Source organism: Erpetoichthys calabaricus, chromosome 14, assembly GCF_900747795.2.
Source record: "Erpetoichthys calabaricus chromosome 14, fErpCal1.3, whole genome shotgun sequence".
Taxonomy (NCBI): domain Eukaryota; kingdom Metazoa; phylum Chordata; class Cladistia; order Polypteriformes; family Polypteridae; genus Erpetoichthys; species Erpetoichthys calabaricus.
This window is the reverse complement of record NC_041407.2, coordinates 8,735,356-8,762,987: the sequence shown is the minus strand read 5'-3', so window position 1 is coordinate 8,762,987 and position 27,632 is coordinate 8,735,356. Positions and strand designations below refer to the sequence as shown.

Sequence of the window (27,632 nt, the reverse complement as noted above, 5' to 3'; positions counted from 1 at the left end):
CAGACTCTTCACCCAGTCTCTCGAGCGCCCCGATCAGAGCCTCCATTGACTCTGCAAAGATCACAGATCCATGAATCTTTCTTCACCAACAGATGCCCCACGACCTTGCCCAACACCCAGTCCATACAAACATTGAACTGAGTAGGAGCAGAACACACCGCTGACGAACCCCAGAATCAACTGGGAAAAACGCAGAGGTCCTGCCTCCACACTGCACAGCACTCACAGTACCAGTGTACAGGCCGGACATGATATCCAGCAACCTCGAGGGGATTCTGCAAACCCTCAGGATGTCCCACAGGGCATGATCTTTTCAGAAAGTGGTTAAGAATGGGTCTTGGTTCTGGTTTTGGTTATACCATAATAAGGTTATAATCATACACATGAAACACTTCTCTAACAAGGATATAATTATAAAGTATGTCAGCGTTTTTATAGTGTACCTTTTTATTACCAAGAATGATGTCCATTTCTAATACTTAGCCACTGGAGTTTGATCACTGAAACACTGGATACAGTTTAATATTCAGACCACCTTATGTCATAATTGCTTTGCCTTTCCATTATAAATGAATGCACATGTCTTCAGCTCCCTTTTAGATATATTATTTCAAAAATAAAGTGACTAGATACTAAACAGGCCACCACAGTAGATGCCTAAAGCCTTTTTCACAAAATGAGTATAAAATTAAATAACCTAAAATGACACAAAAAGCCATGTATACACACAAAAAATAAAACAAACTATAAAATTCCACCATTCCTGAATACTCCAGTTTTTACCAAAGTATGAACATACAAATACATAATAAGTTAATATTACCAGCAACAAAATTAAATAGAAAAAATTTCGATGTGTAGCTATTTTAATATCTGCTCAACACAAATGAGAGTTAACATGCAAGTCCATATAATAAAAATTGTAAACATTTGATGTCACTAATAAACTAATCAGAAGAAAACTTAAGTGAATGACATTTTATTGTTTTACTTATTTGTGATGCAAAGATCAGCTGCCATTCAAGGTGGTAGGCAATTGTAACGGATGGGTGTCCCAGCATTCCCTTTTCCAGTTGGTGGATATAATGAGAGGACGGGAGTTACTGCCTCCTAGGGCCACGTGCTCCCCCAGTATTTTACCTCTGGTGCAAGTCCCATTTGGACCCCTGCAAGGCTTCATGGGGGCCACTAGAAGGTTCTGTTTGGAGTAAGCTCCCCTGTCATATGGAGCTTCTGCCTAACTTGGAAGAGCTTTCTCAAACCAGTGCTGATGCACTGAAAGTACACCCGGGTCCAAGTTAAAAGAAGCCCTGTACGTCACTCAAGTAAGTTGGAGTCAGGGAGGAGTGCAGGAAGAGAAGAAAGTAAAATAATTGTATTGTGTATTTTGGATTGTGTGAGATGAAGAAGAAGCCTGAGGGTTATTTTGTAAAAATCAAAAGGTCATTTAAACTGGGAGACAGAGTTGGTCCAGATGTGTCTGGGGTTTGGAGCCTCTGGGATGCTCTCTAAAGGCCACATCATGTTAAAAAAAAGTTTTGTCTGATGTTAAAATCAGTGTCACATCAAACCTGCTTTGGGAACTTCCAGTTAAACTAGCAGGTTTACTTTAATAACAAACATCCATTAGAAATACATTAGGAACAACATTTTACAAAAGACTTACGTTTCCTACAGAGTTATAAAGCATGTTAAAAATACTTAAAAATGTGATCATTAATGTTTATTCAAAGCATTGTGAGAAAGTACCTTAGAAGAACATGGCTCTAATTAAAAAAGCACTTACCTTGGAAAAGTCATTATATTTTGTGTTTATTGTTCCAGCGTATTATCATAAAGATAAAAGATCACTGTGAGGCAACAAATTATTTTCTCTCTCTCTCCATCAAGATGAAGAATGTAAACAGTAATATAAAACAAATGTGAATAGTTTTCCAACACATACTTAAAATTACATTTTGCAGAGACAATGCTAAAGGCAAGCAACTGACTGTGCCTCCATTATTCGAAAACAAATGGCTAAACTCTGCTACCAGAGTAGCATTTTTTGCTTAACTCAATTAAAAGGGAAATAAACATATTTACTGAAGCTGTATGTACAGTGTGAAAGGAATTGCATTTGTAGAGGTGTTATGATTGCACTATTTCCAAGTTAATCTCAAAGCAGAAAATTAAACCAATCCAGGGTTAAAAATATTTAGCTCCTCCACCCTTGTCCAAAACTCTAAAATTTCATTTCAGTGTTAGTCTCACCCTGGTCGAACATAAGCCTGGCAGATCCAGTGAGGAAGAGGTAGTCCTCCAGCTGGCTTCATACCTTCCACCAAATTTTCCATCTCCTCCTAGAATCGAAATCACAAATTGAAGTGAAATAGTCAGGCAAGGTGGTGTCTAGGTGCACTAAAAGATGCAGCCTATAGCTTCAAGGTAGGTCAAGAATAGGAAGAAAGAAGATCCTTTAGTATTTGTTCAGTATAATACAGTTTTTAAAATGTAGCCATAGGCACAGTTGCAGGAAACTGATTTTAAATACTGAAATCGTTGCTGTCTGTGTTGCATTTGTACCTTCACTTAATGCCCAGTGGTTCTCCATCTTTCCTCCCACAGCCCAAAGATGCATGTATAAAGTTAACTGGCAGCTTTAAAATGGCTCAGAACAAGTGTGGGTACAGAATATAGGTGAATGTGCCCTGTGGTAAACCGAGCCCCAGCCAACGTGTATCACTGGGCAAGCTGGTTCCTGCCTTCTGCTCAACAAAGTAAGGATAGCCTCCAAACTCTGTGAACTCTGCTTTTGAATAAGGCATTTTCAGACCATGGATGACTATGTACAACTCTCAAACACGGGTGCTAAATGGTTAAGATGCTGGGCTTAACCCAGATTTGTTGTCTTAACCTTTACTACTGACTCAGTGTTCCTAAATTAGAGACACTCTGTAAATTTTACTGTGGTGTTGTCCTTGTAAAGCTCTAGGTATGTGAATGTGATAAACTGCCTAGCAGAGAAACTGCTTCTAAAATGGTGCTGGTCAGTAATGTAACACCACAGACCACACTTTCTTGTAAAACCTTGTTGAACCTTTAGTTTGAATGTTTCATTTACACTCCTTTTTCTTAGAGTTCCTTAATTTGAGTAAATTGAGTTCCTTAATTTGAATTGTTTGGTCACTTTTAGTCTTTTCATATGCTGTTAACATGCTAACTCTCACATGAATATGAAAATGCCAACATAGGCAATCTGTATTAAAATCAGGCGGTCAGTTTATCAATTCATCAACATTGACCACCAGCAGTAACAAAAAAAATGCATTTCAAGTTCAGGTTTAAATTTACTGTCATGTGTTCACAACACAATGAGATTATTACCTGCATGTCTCCAACAGACATACACGGATAGACTTAATACACTGTAATATAATTTATAAATGAACATATACTTGTTATTAATATGAAAATAATGAAGACTAAATATGTGCTTTACATGCATTTCCATGAAGGTTTTTCCATTTACCAATAAATTGAAGATTTCATATAAAGGTATCTATTTACTGTCTTTGAACGAAGAGGGCAAACTCACTCTAACAAGGACAGAAAAAAGGGGAAGGCCCGGACGCACAACTGCAAAGCAGAATAAGGACACAGTGTGTAGTATGAGAAGTAAATGATTTATAGCTACTCGGTTGGCATTCTCCTTAAATACACGCTAAATCCCAATGTCATTTACAACAGAGAAAAGAAATGCAGCGATATGGACCATAATATGCTTTTCCAATCTTCTGTCCTTCTGTGTTCTTTTGCCCATTTTGAATTATTCTGTTTATTTGCCAGTGTCAGTTATGGCGTTTTCTTTAAAAACTTTGCCTTTAAGGCCAGCAACCTGGAATTGTCTTTTTATCTCTGCAGAGGACACTGGGATTTGGCATGTATTTAAGAAGTCAAATGAGGACCCGTAGGGTGTTTGTTTCTCAAACTAGACTCTACAGATGTGCTTATCCTGTTATGCAGTTGTGCATCTGTGCCTTCCCCCATCTTTTTTTATCCTGCTTAGATTCAGTTTGCCATCTTCTCTCAAGACAGTAATGGACACCTTTGTAATGCATCGTCAGTTTCTTGGAAGTCTGTCACATGGTATAACCTTCATTCTGCAAAAATACAAGAGACTGACATGTTTCTTGAGAAAGAGGTTTCTTTTTGGCCATTTTTAACCCAAAACTGCACGTTAGGGATGCCAGTAGCTTGCACCACAAGGAAAGACAATTTACTTGCTTTATTTTCTGTCCTCCCTGGTCATAGGACCTTACTTTATTCTTTGTTAATTAGCATTGCCAAATTTTTATATTTTTTCTTTCTTCGTCTTGTAAAGCACTTAGAGCTACATAATTTGTATGAAAACATGCTATATAAATAAATGTTGTAGTTGTTGCTACTGAACAGAACAACAGGTTTCAGCAGTGTTGGTGTAGTCAGAGGTTTCTGTAATAACCAGTCAACACTTAAGCATGATTAATTAAGGATAATGTAAAGGAGTATACCATTAGGACTGTTGCAGAAAATGGGGCTTTGCACTCATATGGTAGTAATATATTTAAAATCAGTCCTTTCAAGCAGTAATATCCATTAGCAACATCAGTAATGTCTTGGCTGTACTTCTAAATCAATTTATTGGTGTCTTGATAAAAAGGTATCAATTTCTTTTAGAGAAATGAACATTTCTGAATGAAGTGTGTGTATATTTACAGGATGTCTTGATAACGCATGTGGATTCCGTACCTGACAAAGTTTTTTTAGTTCTCTGTTAACTTCTATAATTCCTTCAAGACTTTTCGCCTTTGCCAGCTCATCTCGAAGTGCCTGGTGAATCTGCAGCCTGAAAAGTAGAATGTAAATAACAGAATGTAATGCTTACGTGTCTAAGTACTTTATGAAGTATTAGTATAGCTTTATATTTATGGTAGATGGGAGTCATAAGATTAAAAAGATATGGTGACTTTGCTACAAAGTAAACACATGGAGTGATCTTCAAAAGAGAAATTCAAGTAATAAACAAGTAAACCCGAGTCCCCCAAACCCCAAATACAGTTTAAAGCTGCACTCTCCAGAGATACGAAGTAAGCTCCTCTGTATAATTGTTCATAGTCTTCATTGGCACAGGCTGGGTGGGTGCATATGTGATTGTACCCTGCAACTGACTGGTACCCCTTCTTGCACATTTTGCTTCTGGGACAGTCTTCAATGCACAAAGGCAATGTAAATCAAAAAGTTTACATACTGAATGGATGAATCAAGATAAAAACGATAATAAACCATCTGTTGAATGCAACTGTAGCTCATGACGTGTTGCTAGCTGACTAAATACAATTTAAAATATCTGCACTACAAATGTAGCTCTGTAGTGTGGCTATTTTAATAGAAGCACACAGAAAAGCATAGAAAAATGTAACAAGTGAAGATGACAGGATAACAAAAAAGCACTGCAACGTTAAGACTTACGTGTGGTGCCACAACTTGAAAAGGTGAGCCCGGACATAAGAGAGACTGCAGGGGTATTTCTGGACAACTTCCAAATATTCCTCAGCCATTTCCCAAACAGGAGGATTTCTCCCCTCAAACAGGGCTGGATTATGAAGATTACCTTCTGCAGAACCAAAGGTGAGGCTGTTGAAAACATGCTTAAATATTATAGAGGCATTTTCTACTGGGCAGGGTGAAAGCTAACAATTCTGCCATCACTGATCCTCAACACAGCCTTCACAGACAAAGGGAGCATTGAAATGGCAGATGTTGTGTTCTGCCAAATTTCAAAAGTGTGCAAAAGTTATGGCAGTGGTTCACACATGATGATGGTCTTAACTAGAAAAACATTAAGAAATGCTAATCTTAACTATCACCTTATTTGTTTTAATTACACAAAAGACTCAAATGCCTTTTACCAAATATTAATGTATTATGACAATGGCTATCATACTAATTTAATAAAAATATGAATTATTGTAAAGTATAACCTCACAATCAAAAAAGCAATGCTATTATGTATTGTTCTTTTAAAGCTTTCCCTATTTTCATGTGGGGTCCCTACCATGTTATTATTATTTATCCTGTAAAAACAGATTTGCATATGATATTCTTTGCTTTCATTTTCTTGGATAGAAAAACTGTAGTAATTTTACCAGGAAAAACAAATATAAAATTAACAGTAATGCTATTATAGCAAATGCCACAAAGAAGTGTATAATCATCACTTAGTTGCTAATAAAGATGAACTTAACGAATTGACATGGCCTTGAGCCGTCAGTTTTTATTATTAAATATTCAGGATGTGTCTTTACCCAAGGTAACTTATAAGATCAAGATGCATTATATTTGTTTACGACACATATTGGTTTTCACAGTCTGAGCACAGGCAGATAATCTGCATTGAAGGCTGAGACATCAACAGTACTGTATGTCTCTTGCAGCATGTTTACACTTATACATTTTGCAAAATTGCTGAATACCACTTCTATACTAACTGATCATTTTAGTTTAATTATGAGTCTTGTCAGCTTATGGAGTTAACCACCTGTGAAGAGTACATAAAAGTAAAATGAAACTGAAGTTCAGAGACAGACAAAACCCTCAGCATCACATAATAGTGAATGTTAAATAAAAAGTAAGTCTAATTCTACCATAAGGGGTGTTTTTGTTATTATTAAGTTGGAAGTTAAATTGCCATTTCTTAAAATGATTTTTTTCGCCCAGAAGTTAACACTTTTGTGATTGCAGAAGCATTTAAGATTCTCGATGGTTACAGTTACCGTTCAGCTGTAGTTTTAACTCACATTGCTCTTAAAATCGAGGGGGCAGCTTGATAGTTTACAAAAACAGGGAGAACGCAATTTAATTTAAAAAAACAAATTATATGATTACAGTGCAAGGTGTGAGAAAAGAGCAAAAAAATCTATATACAAAAACTGCCTTAGACACCCTCTATTCAGGGGTCTCTTCAAGAAAGCAGGTTTAGTGCAAAATCCGGTTAAAGTAAGTCAGGATTCATGGACAATAGGCCAACTCCATTCCAGAAAACATGAATTTAGTCAAATCTGTGTTTCTGGAACAGCTTAAGCCAGAATTACGTGATCCGTGAGACCAAAGATGCAAATGCTTTTGGAATGGGTTTAGGATTTTTGCCTGATTACTAGAAAGAAAGATTTGATGAAACCCAGCTCAGTCACTGGGGCAACCAATGCCCTGAAACTAACCTGCAAATAGCAGGTTTAACATGAAGGATTAACTTTTTGAGGTTGTAATAATTAAGAAGAGCATCCAATCAGAAGATCAAAGGTTGTAAATGTCTGGTCAGAAATGCTGATCCCAACTGCACTATTTAAGAATCAGAAAAAGCAGACGAAATGTTGAAAATGTCATGTTATGTAATTACCAGATAATATGCGGTTCAGTGAAGAAAATACAAAATCTCTCACGGTCATTACTAGAACAACCCTATGTATGCTAACACTTAATTTTGTGGGTCTTAGGCCTTTTGCTATCATTGATATTACAAAAATGGAATGCAACAATTTAACACAAAGTTTACATGGATTTCACTGATCGGTTGATTTACACATTTATTCTTGCAGTGATATCCCTCCATATCATCTCCCTTTCCTTGGCAGATGTTGCTGCGGTAATGCTTCTCTTTTGCCAGATATACAGGTCATTTTCATGAACCACCACCAGCACCGCTTGCTCTGCTGGCTTGTCAGTTTTTCCTTCACAGACTTGTCGTCCATGGTTGATCGGCTGTTTAATGCTTGACTCATAAGGGCTTACAAGTTTTGCCATGAATGCACACATATATTGAGAAGAACCTATCTGGGATTGTGTGAGCGAACCGAAATCCGGCGTTCTGAAACAGACTAGTCTACTGGTATAAAATCACGCTAAAGTATGTTGTAATTACTTCTGAGATCTAGGATTATTTAATGTCTGTTGTTGAAACAGGCACTAGATCTCCTTTTATCTAACAATAATGACAAAAAAATGTAATAAAATGCGAGATCTGTAGTTGGACTGCTAGGTAATTACAACAGACAGTATTTGCAACAGCCATAGCTAATCAGATTGTCATTGTACAAGCTGAATCTAGAAAAAAAAATTGATTGGATTAAAATGGCTGTCAGCACTTCAGAAATAATTGTGCTGCCTTCAGTGAGCTGTCTTCTTCAAAGTAAAGCAATTACTTAATTAAGTTACTCTTCCCACATGTTTCTACATGTAAGCAGAAAAAGTTTTGTTTTTTTTGTTCTTGCTGAATTGTTCCTCTGGAATATGTACTGACTGTAGCTTAACTTCACACAATGAAAAGTAGAACTTATTTTTATAATGAAAAATAATCAAAAGGTATGGTTGGCCGAACAACTTCTGCAAATGTCTATTTTTTTCAGGTGTGGTAATAGAATCTTATTTGGACATAAACCCAGAATATGCAAACTTAAGAACATGTTCATAATAAATAAAATTTACAACCAATACCCCACCCCCCAAGCACACTGACTTAGCCCCCCACCTAATTTTTTGCTATATATTGCCTTTGATTCTTGCAAGTCTAAGCATTATCCTCTGATGAAGGCGCCTGGCAGGGGCTGAAAGCTCAGGAATAAAAACTTTATGATACGTGATTCATTTTCTCCCTATGTGGATCTCCAGCTGCAAATATGTAAACCGTATCACAGACCTTCTCTTCCATAATTTTATATATATTATATATATATATACATATACACACACACACACACACACATTATATATAAATAACAAAGAATAGCAGTTAAACATTCACATTGTAGTCAGTGATGACAGCCTCCTACACACAGCACATGAGGATTCACTAAGAAAAAGATGTACCTGCACTCATTACACCCTGAACCCCAGTCTCCTGGAGGCAACGCTCCACATCAGAAAGATACTGGATATTACCATTTGCAAAAACCGGGATATTCACTGCTTTCCTGAGAAGATAAAAATGTCAAACACTTCTTTATTTGGTTTAGACTACTGCTAAATTTAAAGTTACAAATGATGAACTTTAAAATTACAATTCAGGGAAAGGAGATAATAAAACTGTTTAAAATATTACTACTGTGCAGTCAAAAGTAGAGACAGTGAACATTGCAGATTCACTGCTGTAAATTTATCTCCACAAAGAAAAGATTAACTTGGGGCAAGTTAACCAGCACTCCTGTGAAAAACCCATGATAAATTAATAAACAGCATTTGTTAAATAGAATGATCATTTACGTATTCATTTATAATTCTTTAAAAATCAATGAAAAGTACTGTAAGTGGTTAGCTGAAACACACCTCACAGCTTTAATATGATCCCAACTTGCCACTCCAGTTAATGGCCCCTTCTGTTCCTTAGTTCGTCCATGAACTGTTAACAACTTCATGAAACCAAAAAAAATATGAAGAAGTTAGAGCTCAGTCAGATTCCACACAGACATATGTAAAAAAAAAATAGTTTATTAGAAATTCTAAATTGAACCAATAGCGGCAAGTGTGGGTTTGCTATGTGACCTATCAAGGCCCTGTCCAGTCCGCCATGACATCTGTTGCTGACAGTATAAACTCTACTGGATATGCAGATTCAGAAAATGGGTGGATGGAGTTATATTTTTATGTGATATACGGGCCAAAAAAAGCAATATTTCAATGCTGCATTTTTGATAAGGATTAAAAATGTAAGATGGAATATAAAAATGTTCAGTTGCATGTGGGTATGTTTACAGTGGTTCTGAAAGGAAGTGAAGTTCATGATCCTATTAGAAAACAGAACAACATTCTATAAGTCATAAAGGAAATGGGACTAACAGTCAAGCATGCTTGTGCTGTTGATGGTGTGACAGTGCAAAGTCAAAGCCTTACAGGTAACAACTGCTCATACTGGCACAGTCCAGGTAATCTCACAAGAGAGTAATACTTTACCTGGCATCCAGCTTTTTCCAGCATTTTCGCATACTGCACAGTTTTATCAATTTCTGGAAAGACTCGAATTTTGCAAGTGACAGGAACAGAGAGCTTCTCATTGGCAACTGTGACTAAAAAATACATAAAAAAAGAGTGAAGACTACAGTAGTGGGGGAACATCTCTCCTTGAAGACAAACGAGAGAAGACAAAAGGTTCTGTAAATATACATATAACTTGCCAAAAATTAAATATAAGAAAAAAAACAATTTCATAATATCAGTAGGAGGTATAAATAATTTAAGTACAGACAAGTCAACATTTGGATTTGATCACACGCACATACAAGTATACTATATAAACTTATTTACAGATTATTTTCATCTTTTATTCTCAAATTGTCAAGGCAACTGTTAAAAAATGTATAAAAAAACACAAACAGGAAGACATTTTGCATTAAACTGGTTTGTCTATCACAGTGCACTTTCACAAATGCTCCTGCAATCACTTATGCCAGGTCATCTTAGACCCTTAACCTTAAAATTAAAACCCACAAAAATGTTGGGACAACATAAAAATTACACACAGGCAGTGACCAGGCCTTGAGTCAAACCCAGTTGTCTGGAGTCAGAAGACGTCAGCACAACACACTGCACCGCTCTGTCACTTTAGCTATTTCTCTTGACTATTTATCCTGCATTACAGATGGCAAAAGAAAACAAAACAAAAAACTACATTTAAGATATTTCAATGTACATGGGATTAACTAACACACTGCCCATGAGTTCCCTTCTTTATACAGGTGTGTTCCAATACTACCATCACCTACGCAAAACAAAATTAACCTTGTAGGATTATTCAGGGGCGGCACGGTGGCGCAGTGGGTAGCGCTGCTGCCTCGCAGTTGGGTGATCTGGGGACCTGGGTTCGATTCCCGGGTCCTCCCTGCGTGGAGTTTGCATGTTCTCCCCGTGTCTGCGTGGGTTTCCTCCAGGCGCTCCGGTTTCCTCCCACAGTCCAAAGACATGCAGGTTAGGTGGATTGGCGTTTCTAAATTGGCCTTAGTGTGTGCTTGGTGTGTTTGTGTGTGTCCTGCGGTGGGTTGGCACCCTGCCCAGGATTGTTTCCTGCCTTGTGCCCTGTGTTGGCTGGGATTGGCTCCAGCAGACCCCCGTGACCCTGTGTTCGGATTCAGCGGGTTGGAGAATGGATGGATGGATGGATTATTCAGAAAAAGGAGTGTATTAACACTACACTGAGAAAATTAAGACAGTTGAGTGGGGAAAACGTGAAGCTTACTCATTTTATGAAGAAGGCTCCATTCATCTTGAAGAAATGCTCCATAGTGTCCTATAAACAGAAGACAAAACAATATTAAATGTAAACTGACCATTTCTAATTGGAAAAAACACACACACAAAAAAAAAAAAAACCTACCTTCTTTATCTGAGTTTGAAGAAAGGGGACTGATATAACATTCAACTAAAAGAACGTGACACCTTCCTGCTCAAAACTAGGAAAAAGACAGCTACTCCTCACATTCAAGCTGTGCTCATTGCTCAACAATGATTAACATGATCACTAGACAATGGTCAATTTCAGACTAGGTCTCTGTTACACATAGAAAAGAATTTGCTTTCTTCCACAAAAAGAGAGACGGTGCACTTCTTAAGCTCAGACAAAATAAGCACAGACTGCCGGTGCCAAACATTTTACTGGAAACTTTGCAATTGCTAATAGCAAGTCTCATTATTCACCGTGCTGGATAAACTCTCAGAGAAATGTGTGAAAGTAAGCATCTCTGACATGATGAATCAAGCTTGTTTAGTTTAAAATTAACTCCATGGTTTGTATGTTTGGCTCAACCAGTTCACAAAGACAAACCCCTCCATCTTCTAACATGATTGTTTAATTAATTGTAATGGAGGATGGAGAACAGGACGCTTTGGGTGCCTTGTGGAAACTGATTTCAGACAGGACACTTGTCTACTGCTGGAAACACTTGAGTACACACCTTTACTCTGTAACACTGCTCTGTGAATCCAGAGGCCGGAGTTTAAATCTTGCACTAGTTACTGCTGTATGGAGTTTGCATATTTGATCCTGTTTCATTGCCATTTCTTTTGATATTCTACTCTCCTGTGACCTCTCCAGGGTTGTTTTCTGCCCGGCTCCCATGCTGCTAAGACAGACACTTTTCCTCTGTGACCTTGTATTTATTGCATTGTCTGTTTAAGGCAGTTTTGTTAGGTTTTTTATAATTGCCAATATAAAAAAAAGTTGCATGCCAGACACCTTGAATTGTATCCATATGTAGGTAATCCACTTTGACAAAGAACATATGAAGTCTAATTTGAAACTTGGTCTGTAACTCTTTCAAAACAAACAGATATCAAAGTTATTTTCTAGGAAGCTGCACTAATCTTAGCTTGATATCGTACCACTCACTTGTGGTCTTAACTAAACTAGACCATTTTTTTTTGTATTTTTGTAAAGCAGGGCTCTTCAGGCTACTCTCTAATAATCAGATAATTATTTGTAACTTGTTTTATGCACTTCACACAAACTGCATTCAGAAGAAAACAAAAAAAGTCATAGGTTCACTTACATTATTTCTGCACAAGTAAATTAACAAAAAAAAGTATAAGAACCAATGTTTATAGTTAAAATGTATTGTAATATTTAACAAACTGCACTTTCGGTTCACAAAAACTTTCAAGTAGCACTCAATGCCAATTACCGAGTAAAAGCATTTTTTTATTTTGAGTTATGGATCTCAGATGTTGTTTTTACAAATGACAGAGATAAACAGTCTATCAAACCAGGATTCATTAACCAAGAAATACTTACCTCAGTATATAGATATGATCTTTTTTATTAGAGAGGAAGCAGAATGCTATTTTGGGCACATAATGTCCAAGTGTTCCTTATCAAGGGGGGCACTCTAAATCTAAATCAGGGACTGCCCAAGGTCAGAACCAAAAAAGCTTAATTGAAATGTGGTATCCACTGCAAGAACAAATCAGTAAGTTGCCTTTACCAAACCACGGCACCTTCAAAAGAAGAAATAGGACACCTGAGGTAGCAGACACCTAGGTGGATAGCCATCTGCATAGACTAGTGGGAATGGGCAGCAGAAGTGTAGTTGGATGATGAACACCTGCACGGATACAGGAACAAGTAGTACTGTGAAACAAAATGATGATGGACATTTGCTTCATGGCAACTCAGTCCAAAGCTGCTGGAATTATGCTGGGTCTGGACGACAGAACAGGTCTATTGATTATGCAAAATTTATCCCACATTCATACAACGCTTTTAATGTCCTCCAGGAACCCACATATTAAAAACAGGTGACAGCTGAATCGAAACAAATGAACAAAAAGAAAAGCTCTACACTAGATGTTTACTCATGAATGTCTATTTTAGCTAAGAAGCCATTACCAAGTCACATTTTCTTTGGAGTTAGAACTTGACTTTTTATGTATTTTATGTAAGACAGGAGTCATTTTTTTATTCATGGCTTATGTATTTGTATATACTTTCACATTTTAAAAAATAAATGCTCTAGCTGCTAAACTTTTATTCCTACTTAAATTAAAAGGACTTACACTTGGATGGGCCTAATTTTCACCTTCAGTTTGGACCACAAGAATGATTAAATGTTTTGTAATATATTTTTTTCAGCTCTAAGTACTGTTTAACATTTCAGTCTGTTTTCTATAAACAAAGAAGAAGAAGAAAATTCTCTATTGGCTCTGAAATGCCTGGAAAGACTTAAAAACTCAAAACATGCACACTAAGTTAGACCCAATTCAATCTGAAGATTATATTTAAGAATGCAATGGACAAGGCCAACTCTCTGTCTCTAAATATTGCTCCGGAACATCTTAATGAGACACCAAAATTAGGGTGTCAGTTGTTGACTCTGCCTTTAACACAATTGCTTTTTTTTCCTCTAATCTGTCCTAGAAATGTAGATAATGTATCTGAAATCATCTTTGAGTAAATCGTGCATTTTCTAATGTGAACTCATGCCACGAGCATTTGGGCCACTGCAGTTGTCTGATGGCTTCACTGATGCAGGGTCTATATACAGTATGTCTTGTATTAAGTATATTACATCTCACATTGGTTAGTACAGTTTGTAACTTTATTCTCTCTTTATACTGAATATATCTCCTTTTAACCTCTTCTTCTAATACTGTAATTACTAAAAAAATTTACTTTGCTGGTTACAAAAGGCAAGTGAAACTTAGCAAGACAAAGAAATTTACTGTACACATTAACAGGCATAGAGAGAATGGCCTGCCAGAACTGCAAAAAAACACCCTCACCAAAAAGATTTCGGTTTGGGTACTGAAGAAGCGCCCCTAGAAGTCATTAGGCATTTTAGATGCCAGATCTACAACAAATTGGGACCCACAATAACAGCTCAAAGTGAATAAAGCTCGATAAGCACCTTCATTTAAGAGGTGCCTGAGGAAACTCAGAATGACTATGATGGTACTTTTGGATTTTTATTGCTACACTATAGAAAATGTAACACAGCCACACAGGACAGAGAGGAAAATAATACATTTAATATATCTGATCAGAAATAAAATCATAGCATGTAACTTTACTTCAGATACTGAGACCTCCGATTCCTACTACTGCAACCGAGACTAAGTCGCTATGATTCTAACCTAATCAAGAACAAACTTGACCTCACATTTACAGGCTGGCAAGCCACAGCACCAGAGCCAGACCACTGACCCATTAACATGGTCACGTTTGAAGGTCATACTTTGTGCTTTTTTTTTTTTTTTTTAAAAACATTCTCTCCTATCCGGCAACACCAAAAGATTCAAATTTCCTTTTTATTTAGTACTAAGAGAATACAGACTTGTAAGACAAATGGTAACTAATTAAACTAATATCTAATATAATGATTGTGCACATGTATATACTTATTTATGGATACCTTTTTTGAAACATCTTAACATTATAACAAGCTATCAAAATTTAACTTTCTAAAATCATACATGCAAGTACTGTAATATAATTGGACATCTGAATACAATGAAATACAAATGTTAACATTTTTTTTTCGTAACGGATTAATGAAAATCCAAAAGTTAAAAATACTACTGATGATAATATGGTGGAGTCAAATGTGCATAATTTATTTTAATTTGTCATACCTCGCTTTGCAATCATCTGAGGACAACCTATATTGAGGTCGATGGCATCACAATAATCCTGGGCTAAAAGAGCTGCCTGGACAAACACATCTGGGTCGTTTGCACAAAACTAAAATTAAACATAGAGATGTTAGTGAAGCAATAAATTGCTTATTAAACCTTGATAAACATGACCACAAAGTGCTTGCAATAACGTACATGGAAAAGCACATTTTAAAATAAAACAAATAAAAGGCTTCTAAAGAGGTTGAGCAAGGAAGACAAAGTCAACTCAAAGGCAGTATGACAACTGCCAGGTTTAATTGTTGTACAGTTCAGTTGCTCCTCCAGTAGTTAAGAAAACCCACCTCAAGCATATGAAATGTATACAAAAAACGGATATTCCTCTGGCCATGTAAAACACACCTCAACCACATAAACTGCAAATTCAATAGTCATAAACCTCCATTTAATGAAGCCCACATGAAGTGTTGTTACAAGAGATTTTTGCTTCTCAGTTCCCTGATGTGATACTTGGTGTCACTGCTACATTGCCAAGCTACTGCTCCTACCCGCAGAACATTCAACAATAAAAGGAATTTATCTTATTCTCATTACATCATATATGTATTTAGATGCTCAGGAAGATAACAGAGACCATTTGACCTAGGTCATCAGAGCTGTGGCTTTGTCAGTGATTGTGTCTGTCATAGCAAACTGTGGACACCTTTGAGGTTTATTTTCTTAAAGAATGTTGTTAACAGAGTATTTGTTTTACTTCCCCCCACTGTCAACTGGCCATATAAAATGATGTTACTGAACATAAAATGTTATGATTTGCTTCTATGGCTTATGTCTCACTGTACATAAGCATAAAGAAGAGGGACGCCTCACGCCTGGACAAACTGGTGAGGAAGGCAGGCTCTATTGTAGGCACGGAGCTGGACAGTTTGACATCCATGGCAGAGCGACGGGCGCTGAGCAGACTCCTATCAATCATGGAGAATCCACTGCATCCACTGAACAGGATCATCTCCAGACAGAGGAGCAGCTTCAGCAACAGACTGCTGTCACCGTCCTGCTCCACTGACAGACTGAGAAGATTGTTCCTCCAACACACTATGCGTACTCTTCAATTCCACTCGGTGGGGGTAAACGTTAACATTATTCAAAGTTATTGACTGTTATACAGTGCATCCGGAAAGTATTCACAGCGCATCACTTTTTCCACATTTTGTTATGTTACAGCCTTATTCCAAAATGAATTAAATTCATTTTTTTCCTCAGAATTCCACACACAACACCCCATAATGACAACGTGAAAAAAGTTTACTTGAGGTTTTTGCAAATTTATTAAAAATAAAAAAACTGAGAAAGCACATGTACATAAGTATTCACAGCCTTTGCCATGAAGCTCAAAATTGAGCTCAGGTGCATCCTGTTTCCCCTGATCATCCTTGAGATGTTTCTGCAGCTTCATTGGAGTCCACCTGTGGTAAATTCATTTGATTGGACATGTTTTGGAAAGGCACACACCTGTCTATAGAAGGTCCCACAGTTGACAGTTCATGTCACAGCACAAACCAAGCATGAAGTCAAAGGAATTGTCTGTAGACCTCCGAGACAGGATTGTCTCGAGGCACAAATCTGGGGAAGGTTACAGAAAAATTTCTGCTGCTTTGAAGGTCCCAATGAGCACAGTGGCCTCCATCATCCGTAAGTGGAAGAAGTTCGAAACCACCAGAACTCTTCCTAGAGCTGGCCGGCCATCTAAACTGAGTGATCGGGGGAGAAGGGCCTTAGCCAGGGAGGTGACCAAGAACCCGATGGTCACTCTGTCAGAGCTCCAGAGGTCCTCTGTGGAGAGAGGAGAACCTTCCAGAAGGACAACCATCTCTGCAGCAATCCGCCAATCAGGCCTGTATGGTAGAGTGGCCAGACAGAAGCCACTCCTTAGTAAAAGGCACATGGCAGCCCACCTGGAGTTTGCCAAAAGGCACCTAAAGGACTCTCAGACCATGAGAAAGAAAATTCTCTGGTCTGATGAGACAAAGATTGAACTCTTTGGTGTGAATGCCAGGCGTCACGTTTGGAGGAAACCAGGCACCACTCATCACCAGGCCAATACCATCCCTACAGTGAAGCATGGTGGTGGCAGCATCATGCTGTGGGGATGTTTTTCAGCGGCAGGAACTGGGAGACTAGTCAGGATAAAGGGAAAGATGACTGCAACAATGTACAGAGACATCCTGGATGAAAACCTGCTCCAGAGCGCTCTTCACCTCAGACTGGGGCGACGGTTCATCTTTCAGCAGGACAACGACCCTAAGCACACAGCCAAGATATCAAAGGAGTAGCTTCAGGACAACTCTGTGAATGTCCTTGAGTGGCCCAGCCAGAGCCCAGACTTGAATCCGATTGAACATCTCTGGAGAGATCTTAAAATGGCTGTGCACCGACACTTCCCATCCAACCTGATGGAGCTTGAGAGGTGCTGCAAAGAGGAATGGGCGACACTGGCCAAGGATAGGTGTGCCAAGCTTGTGGCATCATATTCAACAAGACTTGAGGCTGTAATTGCTGCCAAAGGTGCATCGACAAAGTATTGAGCAAAGGCTGTGAATACTTATGGACATGGGATTTCTCAGTTTTTTTATTTTTAATAAATTTGCAAAAACCTCAAGTAAACTTTTTTCACATTGTCATTATGGGGTGTTGTGTGCAGAATTCTGAGGAAAAAAATGAATTTAATCGATTTTGGAATAAGGCTGTAACAACAAAATGTGGAAAAAGTGATGCGCTGTGAATACTTTCCGGATGCACTGTACCTGCCTTGCACTTTTTAACTTGTACTGTGTTTTTATCACTCTTTAATTTAAAATTGTTTTTATCAGTATGCTGCTGCTGGAGTATGTGACTTTCCTCTTGGGGATTAATAAAGTATCTATCTATCTAATATATGTTGCCTTTCCTATCTATCTACCTATCTATCTGTCTACATTTAGTGTAATTTTCATGTTTTTGTGTATAAAATTACAATTTACTGTCAGTACACTACACTGTAGATGGAAATATGTGGAAGCACTGCGAGTCTGAAATCCGTGAACAGTAAAACGATGTACAGGTACATGGCTTTACAAAATAAATAGCACTGAAAATTGTCCTGTATCAAGTCAAGAAGTAACTTTTCTCCTTAGTGAACATAACCATGCTAAATGGACAGCTAAAATAATCTGAAATGTGAAAAGTACAGAATAATGCAAAAAAAAAAATCTAATATGAGTAAAAACTATTTATAGCAGTAAATGTTTCCAGATGCTTAGAAGCACAAGTAACTTCTTCGCAAGACAAATAAAATGAAGCCACCTTAAAACGGGTACCAAATTCTAAATTTTCCTATGGAAATAAAATGTGCTAAACAATTCACTGTGGAGCACTGCTAAAAATACAAAAAACAGAACTCTCAAAACAGCTTGAAATGTGATCTAGATACAAGCAGACATACTCACCTGAGCAATGAGGGGGCGATCCTCTGCACACACCTCATTGTAGAGGTTTGCTTTCCGGTAGTTGCTGTCACGTATAAATACTTGGGCATGCAGCATCGGTGTGTAGCACAGCTGTGCCCCATGGCGTCGGCTGAGCAACCTCCAGGCAAGCTCACTCTGATCCACCATTGGAGCAACTATGTAATGAGCCTCCTTCAGTGTGGTTCTCCAGAAATCAAACCCCTGTAGTTTTGCCATGATGTCCAGGCTGTTGATAACAATACATAATAAATATACTCTCAGTAATATTATATATATATATGTATGTTTATATATATATATAAATCCGAGAGAGAGAGAGGCTGTGGGCCGAGGGGAGGGGGAGGCGGGACCTCAGGAGTGGGGAGCCGGGTGGGGTCCTCCTCACTCACGCACCAGCCTCCGTTCGAGTCGCTCTACCTCTCTACATGTGTTGGAGAGCACCTCGCCTCCGCTTACCTAGCGATACCTACTTGTTCAGTAGACAGTATCATCTAGAGATTGTTAAGGAGTAACGTTTGACATTTTTGAGTGAGAGATCAGAGCTACGTGTGATTTAGAGGGTAGCCGCTCATTGGCAGAGATATCACGGCCATGTGCTTTTCTCCCCACGTGGGGGACGCTCTCCCATCAGAGCTGAACACGATCAGATACAAGGCCAATGTTTGACCTTGGAGCGTACTGTACCTACCTTCCGCTTGGCCAGAGATACCTTATCACCTTTTTACATTTTTGGCAAAGAGATCACAGCTACATTCTCGCCCCTGATATCAAAACCAAAAATATTGTATATCAAGAGGACCTCGGATACAAAAGCTATCAATATAAAATCCTTCTCAATACAAATTATTATAATTTTTTTATTGATTTTTAAAGTTTCTCCTGTTTCACTACTATGCAGGTGGAGTCATGGGGGACAGCTAGTAGGTTATATAGTTACTTATTATAAAATGTAACATGTTACGTTTTCTTCTATTTCATGAAAAATTGAATATTTCACTGGCCAGCATTTGTTATTAAAGCCTAAGCCCAGAGCCGATTCATGGCAATATTTTGATGTGTGAAAGCAAAAATTAACTACAACTTCACATGCTGAAAGAAGGAAAAATAGATGTTTTTTTACACTGCCGATTGATGAGTCACCCATAGTATGAGCTGGCATTCCAGGCCAGCTGTAGAGAAGCCTACACAAACAGCCAGCCTGTCCGAATAGCATTAGACTTGCAACTCCTTTGCAGTAAGGAGACTGTGGAAGATTGTGGGTTCGCTTCCCGGTTCCTCCCTGTGTGGATATCGCTTTGAGTACTGAGAAAAGCGCTATATAAATGTAATGAATTATTATTAATTATTATTATTATTATTAACTTGTGCATCAACATGGAGTGAGCTACCAAAAAGAACAACGTAAAACCGCAGTAATGCACTGATACTTGGCATTGGCAAGCACCGCAGCGGCATGGCACTGCAGTATCAAATAAGTCAGTCTCAATGCTTGTGCCTTTGTGATTAACACTTGAAAGCAGCAAGATGTTTATTACAATTTCTGAACAATTTACCATGCAGGTGAGCTGCACATACTGTAATTTAATTTTGCAGTATGACAACATAAAGAACATTATAAAATAATAAATCCATCCATTTCCTGTAGACAAGCAGAAGACCCTTAGTGTTAGGAAACCTCTGACTTGTGCATCTGTCGTGGGGTAATTAGGTGACCCAGTAATTGCACTAATTCAATTCTATTGCCTTAATTTGAACTGACCTGCTATTTAAGACTCCGTACCCTTCTTTATTTTCTCTTTAATTATCAGCCAATAAATAAAAAGATACAAAACTCATGACCACCTAACCTACGTTCAATACTGTATACAATGTCTGAAAATAAAGAAAGGTAAAGGTCACAGTAATGTTGATCTGCTCAGGTCATCAAAACATTTTGATGGTGCTCTTAGGAAAAAGAAAAACGAACAGTTTTGGAAATGTCTGCTGTGGCAGAATTATAGCACCAGCAAGTCATGGAATTAAATAACGGGTTTAATTAACAACAAGAGCTGGCTTCTAATTAAGAAACTGGTTGCAGTTTGAGGCGCCAACTTAGCTGGTCATCTGTGGACTAACTTCACATCTCATTTTTGTTTGGCTGCTATTTAAGGAAAAAAGAAAAGAAAAACAAGTCGGAACACGGAGTCTTGAAAAACGGGAATTAAAATGAAGGGAAACAAAGTAACTCAACAGCAGAAATTGGTCACGGATTAAGAAATTGGCAGGAAGGAAATCCTGCAGCCCTCCAGAATCAGAGAGGCACACACCTGAACTAAGTATTTCACTACATATTGCACCGTGTGTTTGCCAAATAAAATTTGATTTGACGCGACTTTCATAAACTTTGCCCTCAATGATTTTAAGGCTCCTTTAGAAAAATGAATGGGGGCGTCTCCAGTAATTTCTGTCAAGCACTTCTGTCTGAACTCAACGTGTAACCTAAGTAGCAGAACTTCTCTACAATCTTCAAAACAATTGCATTGCTTCTATACAAATTTTCACTCAAATCATCAGCATTCTGCATCCAAATATACCTGTAATAATTCCTGAATAAATGTATGATCAGTCATGTAGAGAGAACTTTATTTGTCCCCAGAGGGAAATCTGGCTTTTGACAGATGCTCAGTAAAAAAAAAAAATCAATAATATCATTTGGACAAACAACAAAACCGTTTCAAAAATTCACCAGAATGACAAAAAAAGCAAGTAAATTCCTGGCCTGGCAGTTACACTCATAGTGATGCTCTGCACAGGTTGGTATTAAGGAGCTCCATTAGCATTTCTTCACACTTCTGATGAACACTTTGATGGCTGAAAGTATTCAGTGTTAGTAAGTCAGAGTGTGGATGTATAGCATTGTTCATAACTGCACTCATTTTGTCTTCTTTCTCTTCTTTGCTACAGCCTCCAGGGGGTACAGAGTGTGTCCCATAACTGAGCCTGCCTTTTGAATCAGTTTGCTGATTTGGTGGGCCTCTACTGAAGTGATGTTACTGAACCAGCACACTACAGCGGGGAAAATCGTACTGGTCATCAGAGTTTAAGAATATGAAAATAATGTCACAGCCAAAAAAAGAGTCTGCTCTTCCCTTTCTTGTATTGTCCCCTCTTTGTTACAAGATCAGTCCGGCCTGTCATTGATGTGGACCCCCATGTACTTGCAGCAGTGCACCACTTCCACATCCACCCCCTGATCAGTGACTGGGTGTACAGGCTCTTTGGTGCAGCGAAGGTCAATAATCAGTTCCTTAAGTTTTGCGGACGTTAAGTTGCAGACAATTCTTTCTAGATAGATAGATACTTTATTAATCCCAAGGGGAAATTCACATAGAAGCAAAGTTCTCCACCTGACTCCTATTCTCTGTTTCATACACTCTATAAATACATAATCATCAGTAAATTTTTGTAAGTGACATGACCTGGTGTTATATTTATAATATTTATATTTATTTTTATAAATTTATTAAAATTTATATTTATAATCTGATGGGTACAGAGTGAAGAGAAAAGGAGGCAGGACTGTTCCTTGTGGTGCTCCATTGTCTCTCATATCCACAGCCTCATACATAGTTTCAATATATGACAATTAAATATATTTAACTTGAATATAAAAGCCAAAACTCTTTCACCCATAACAAGAATGCTTCCCTTAGGACGTCGCTAAATTTCAAAGCGTCATTCTATAATGAGATTTCATAATGGATATTCAGCTCTCATCAGTATCCTAGGCAGACGAAATTTGCACATGGGCTGCGTGGAAATGCAACGAAATGTCATGATGGAATAACAATCCTTCGGCAGAGAAGAAAACCATTTCAGTAATGACTCGAACTAACTACATATATGAAACTCCGATCACCAGCCTGACTCCTTGTGACCCTCACTAGAACGGTTTTATTTATTTTACTTCTTCATTTAAGAAAACACGCTATGCGTCAAACTACACACACAAGCACGCGCTTCTGCGTCATGTAAAGTTCAGGAACACAAGAACTCGGACAGTGAACAGAGAATGTGCCGATGCTAGTTATCATGGCTCCAAAACTACTATCACAGTTCACCGCTATGTGTCTACTTCTCCGTTCTTCACACCGCACCCCTCATCACACACCAACTTGTCCCCAAGTCTACTCACCAGCCCGAAATTTGACGACGTGCGTCAGCGGAGGAGCTCGACTACTCTGAGTCTGCGCACACTCACGCCGGGCGCTCCACCTGCGCTTCTGTGTTCCTGGTTTCACACTCCGACTTCCCGCCCAGCGTAGGGCGCACCGTCCAAAAGCAGCCGGGCGGAAACTAACAGCTTCTTAGTGAGTTTTATGAGATGGGTTTAACTTGGGTGGAGTATTTCTATTGTTTTATTCGAAGAAAAAAAAAATCGGCGAAGGATAGGTGCGTGTTCGCATTAAGGCTCAATCATACAACGTGATAACGGAAATACAAAAACATGGTTCACTATATTTTTTATGAACCTTTGTAATTGTGAAAGTTTAAATATTCTCGATTGCAACAGAAATGTGTCATTTTTCACCCTTGAAGGTTTGATTCCTAGTAAAGGATCAAAAATAACTTCATATTCTTAAACCACTGACCTTGAAACAGTCTAATATGAAACGTCACATGCTTTTGTTTGAAACATGTCATTTTTAATCCTTTGGGGGCTCTTAGAGGGATAGGACCACCGGTAAAGAATCAAATCTCAAAAAGATGATCATATTCATGACCACCTCGAAACAGCATAAAATGACCCTCCACGCGCCTAGATTGCCGATCCACATTTTTTTTTTAAGTTTTATGAAAATGAGTAAATTTGACCCCTAGCATCCCTTTACGGGGTGACCCACTGGGGTCGGTTGTTTTTATGCACAACTTTATAGTCTTTCTGATCAATTTTGCTGAAGGCATCTATTGGTTTACTCTTGATTATAAGAGTTTAATTTTCCTGAACAAAATATGTTAAAAATGGCATAAAAATGAGGGTTTTCGGGTCTATAGAGCCAAAAATGGGGGGAATCCAAAAAAGCCTCGCACTAGACATCCGGAGGAGTCAAACATTATATCATAGGTGGAAGTTTTCTTGTAACAGTGACTCGGGTTATTTATTAGTAATTTTTACAGTATTATTGCCATATAATATTCTTTCTTTAACCATACTTAACTTTTCCTGTGTTTGGTTTTCAGTGCAAGGCAGAAACTAACCTTGGGCTTTGGAGGAATATTTTGGACAAAAATAAAGAAATAAAATTGGCAATAAAAGTACTGTGAAATGTGGCAAAAATAACAAATAAAATGAAATGTGAGTACAATTACGTGTCACGAAATATACATGTTCTTTATTTCAGTGATATGCACGCAACATGAAACGAAAACTGTCACTTTCACTCGTCAAAGTTGAGAGGGCGGGCTCTAGCAAGTACTGTTTTTTGATTGGTAGATTGACTGCGGAATTCATGCGTGCTCTTTGGTTGACCTGGGAATCCTGCGGCTCATATATAACTGTGCACGTCGGAGACGAGTGCAAGGAAAAGTTGCCCAGAATTAAAGTGTGAGTGAATTAAATTGAAGACTTTAATTAAAAAAAATTCTGAATTCATCATTAGCAGTTTGTATCTAATGTGTCTGCGGAGTATGTGGCACTTGATGGCCCTTGAAGGTTTACATCCAATCTGCTAATGAATCACCATTCGAAACACAGTCCTCACTAGAGCCCGCCCTCTAAACTTTGATGAATAAAAGTGACAGTTTTCATTTCATGACTTATTTCATACTAGCTGAAATTCCTGGCGTTCACCGGGAGGAAAATAGTGTTTCTGTGAAAATTATAATTAAAAAAACACAACTTAAAAAAAATAAGAAAATTAACAAACAATGAAGTCGCACTAATGTGCTTGTCTTGCGGTCTTGTATGTATGTTATCATCCAGTTGAAGCTCGGAACTGGCCAGCTCTTTCATTTCAACAGCAACAGGCGGGCGCAGTGGCGCTCAAACATAAAGAATGCTGGCATTCACCTCCAGTTCGCCCTCTGGTGGTCGCTCCGAGTGTCAACTGGATGATAACATGCATGCAAGATCACCTCCCACCCTACCCAGAAGGGGGTGGGTTAGGGTTGATTTCACCCCACGGTATTTTTAGTCGACCGATGAGAAACACGTGTACCAAGTTTCATGAAAATCACTCCAGCCGTTCGGAAGTGATGCTGGAACATACATACATAGACTTTTATATACTTTATATAGATTGGGTGCGATGTTGTTAAATAAATGAAGAAATTCCTAAAGACATAAGTAACAAAATAATTTATACTCATGTTTCATGTTATTATTTATTGTCACATTGCACACTACTTTTATTTATTTTGTCCAGAATATTCCTCCATATTGGACTTGTTATGGGCCATCATACAATATACACACACACAGTTAAGAGTGTCCACCCATTTGAGACATTGGAATACTGTAAAGATCCCCCCCCCCAACAGACATGAGGAGATGTGCCTGCTTGAGCTCCCTTATTTCAGTTTAAGTAGATCTTTACAAAGACACAGCTCCCCACACCTTCTTAGGAGCAGCACATGTAGTGTCAGTGTCTGCTCATTAAGACCAGCCGTTAAGCTCTAGTTGGCCTTCCAGCCCCACGTGGAGTAGTACAGGTAGTGAATTTTCGTGAAAAGATATAATTGATGATTTATGCTCTTAACAGTCACAACACAGAAACCAGGAAGCAAGAAATTTTAAACAGGGAAATACTTTATATTACAGGCATGTATTGAGAAATTGGCTGTAAAGAAAAGCTAAAAAATTGTGAATGACAACACTAAAAGATATTTTATTCTGCTGTTTACTGCGACCAGCCAGCTAGGATATTTTTAAGATAAACTCGGCCCTCTTGTGCTGTTTAAGTGCTCACCTAAAAATGTGTGGTCTTTACATGGCACTCTTAGGTCATCTCTGAATTAACAATGAGCACCAAGGAGGGTTGAGACTAACATATCAACAAAAGGGGGTTTTGTTGCTAAAATAAAAGACAGAGAAAGTACAGTATGACATAAAGAAGAAAAGACTTTACATTACGTATATTGAAACCCTCTCATGGAGAAACTGGCTGGAATGAACAGCAGAAAACGTCATATTTGATGTCCATAATTCAAGCCACCTTAGGGTCCCCACAAGACAATCAATCCTGCCATTTACCACTCCAGGCCAGCCAGGACAGTTGTTTTGTATCATTGGGTATTCAATTATGACAGTCTGAATATTGGCTTTTGGGGGGCGCTCTTGAGTCATCCTCCAAATTAAGGATTATAAAGACTAAACTAAACAAGAGTGCTTTACTAATAAGACTAGGGGGCTTTGCCCCCTGCTCACTTCGCTCATCAACCCCCTGTGCCCGTGCTACTACTACCCTGTTTGCGGTTCTGCCGCTCACATATGGGAATGTGGATGTACAATTTAAACAGATTTTATTTTTCACGTTACATTTGCATCATCGTGACGTACAACTGCCTGTGATTGCATTTAGTTTCTTTCTCTCTATTAAATTAAACAACTTTTTCAAATGTTCAGCTCTGAGATTTGTTAATTGTCTTTGCAAAAGCTATTCTAATGGGAAACTGTTAACGTTTTAATACGAATAGCATATCAAGATCTCCTTTGGTGTCTAATGTTATCCACTGGAGATGTACCACATTACCGTTCTTGGATACGTCCTTCTTTCTACAGTAATTTGTGTGGTGGAAGACCAGATGGTGTTAACAGTTGTAGATATTCTTCGTGATAATGTAATTTGTTGTTTTCATCTTCCGCACCGTCACCACCAACTGTTTCAGGATAGTCTATTGATACACTTTTAACCAATTTGCTGTGTAGCCAATCAACATTTGTGACGTTAATTCGTTTGACTTCATCGTTTCTCTGTGCTAGGATTGCCTGTGTACTCATTGTTTCTGTTGATAACCCTTCATGATGAAATTCTTCAATAAGATTTGGACATAGTTAGTCTTCTTTAATTGGGAACTTAAAGTGAGGAAAACATTAAAATTTATAAGAGCTGAGAGCGCAGGAAGTGTGTCTGACAAAAGCATTCAGAAGACTGAGAGGTGAGAGGACCATGAAAATGGCTGATAGGAGGGCAGGACTTGAAGGAATCTCATGGCAATATTCTCGTCTCATGGGACTTGAAAAAATCTTTTCCAAAAAGTCTTGTCTCCTAAAAAGTTTTGTTGTGTTGAAAGATTTTTTATATAATAGAGACATAAGAACACATAACACAGGCACATAAGGCACAGTAAAAAAATAAGGAAAATACGACTTTACATTACATACGTAAAAAAACTCTCAGAGAAAATGGGTGGAATGAAAAGCAAAAAATGCTGTAACTGATGTCCCTGATTCAGGAAACCCTGTGGTCCCTTCCACTGAATCACTCCTGCCGTTTACTACAGCAAGCCAGCTGGGACATTTCTAAGACAAACCCATACTTATCGTACCATTATGTACTCTTTTACAACACTTTGACAATGAGACCTTTAGATGGTGCTCTCAAGTCATCCCAGAATTAAAAATGAGCACCAAGAAGAACAAAGTATCATCAAAAAAGCTATTTATTATATAAATGACAATGCAAGGGGATGAACCCAGATGGAACACAAAGTCACAGGTAAGAAAGCACTGAGTTTATTGCCTCTCTGGTGCTCACCATTGAGGAGTGAACTTGTCTTAATGTGTGGGTTTCCCAGTGATACCGAGTGGCCTTGCACAACACTTAAGTATTAGAAGTTACACATCGATATTTGAAAGCAAGACACTGCCAGGTTAACATCCAGTACATGAAGCTGGTTACACTCTATCAGGAGTGGGAATGCTGGAAGTGTCTGTGGGGTTTTACTGCAATATATGCTTTAAATTATTGAGTAAAACCCATCATACATTACTATGGCAGACTGCTCTGGGCCTTG

General features: G+C 38.2%; 1 protein-coding gene across 1 annotated transcript in view; it reads right to left on the bottom strand.

Moving 5' to 3' along the window:
* The window catches only part of dus1l (dihydrouridine synthase 1-like (S. cerevisiae)), a 43,112-nt gene extending 20,171 nt beyond the window's left edge, over positions 1-22,941 (bottom strand). The window contains exons 1-10 of the mRNA XM_028818795.2: positions 22,813-22,941; positions 18,618-18,864; positions 15,130-15,238; positions 11,243-11,293; positions 9,964-10,076; positions 9,340-9,422; positions 8,884-8,987; positions 5,491-5,635; positions 4,771-4,867; positions 2,254-2,342 (exon numbers count right to left, since the gene is read on the bottom strand). Of these exons, the coding sequence (XP_028674628.2) occupies positions 2,254-2,342; positions 4,771-4,867; positions 5,491-5,635; positions 8,884-8,987; positions 9,340-9,422; positions 9,964-10,076; positions 11,243-11,293; positions 15,130-15,238; positions 18,618-18,854 (1,028 nt within the window). The 5' untranslated portion in view covers positions 18,855-18,864; positions 22,813-22,941. The remainder of the gene's footprint in view (positions 1-2,253; positions 2,343-4,770; positions 4,868-5,490; positions 5,636-8,883; positions 8,988-9,339; positions 9,423-9,963; positions 10,077-11,242; positions 11,294-15,129; positions 15,239-18,617; positions 18,865-22,812) is intronic.
* Between the last annotated feature and the right edge of the window lie 4,691 nt (positions 22,942-27,632).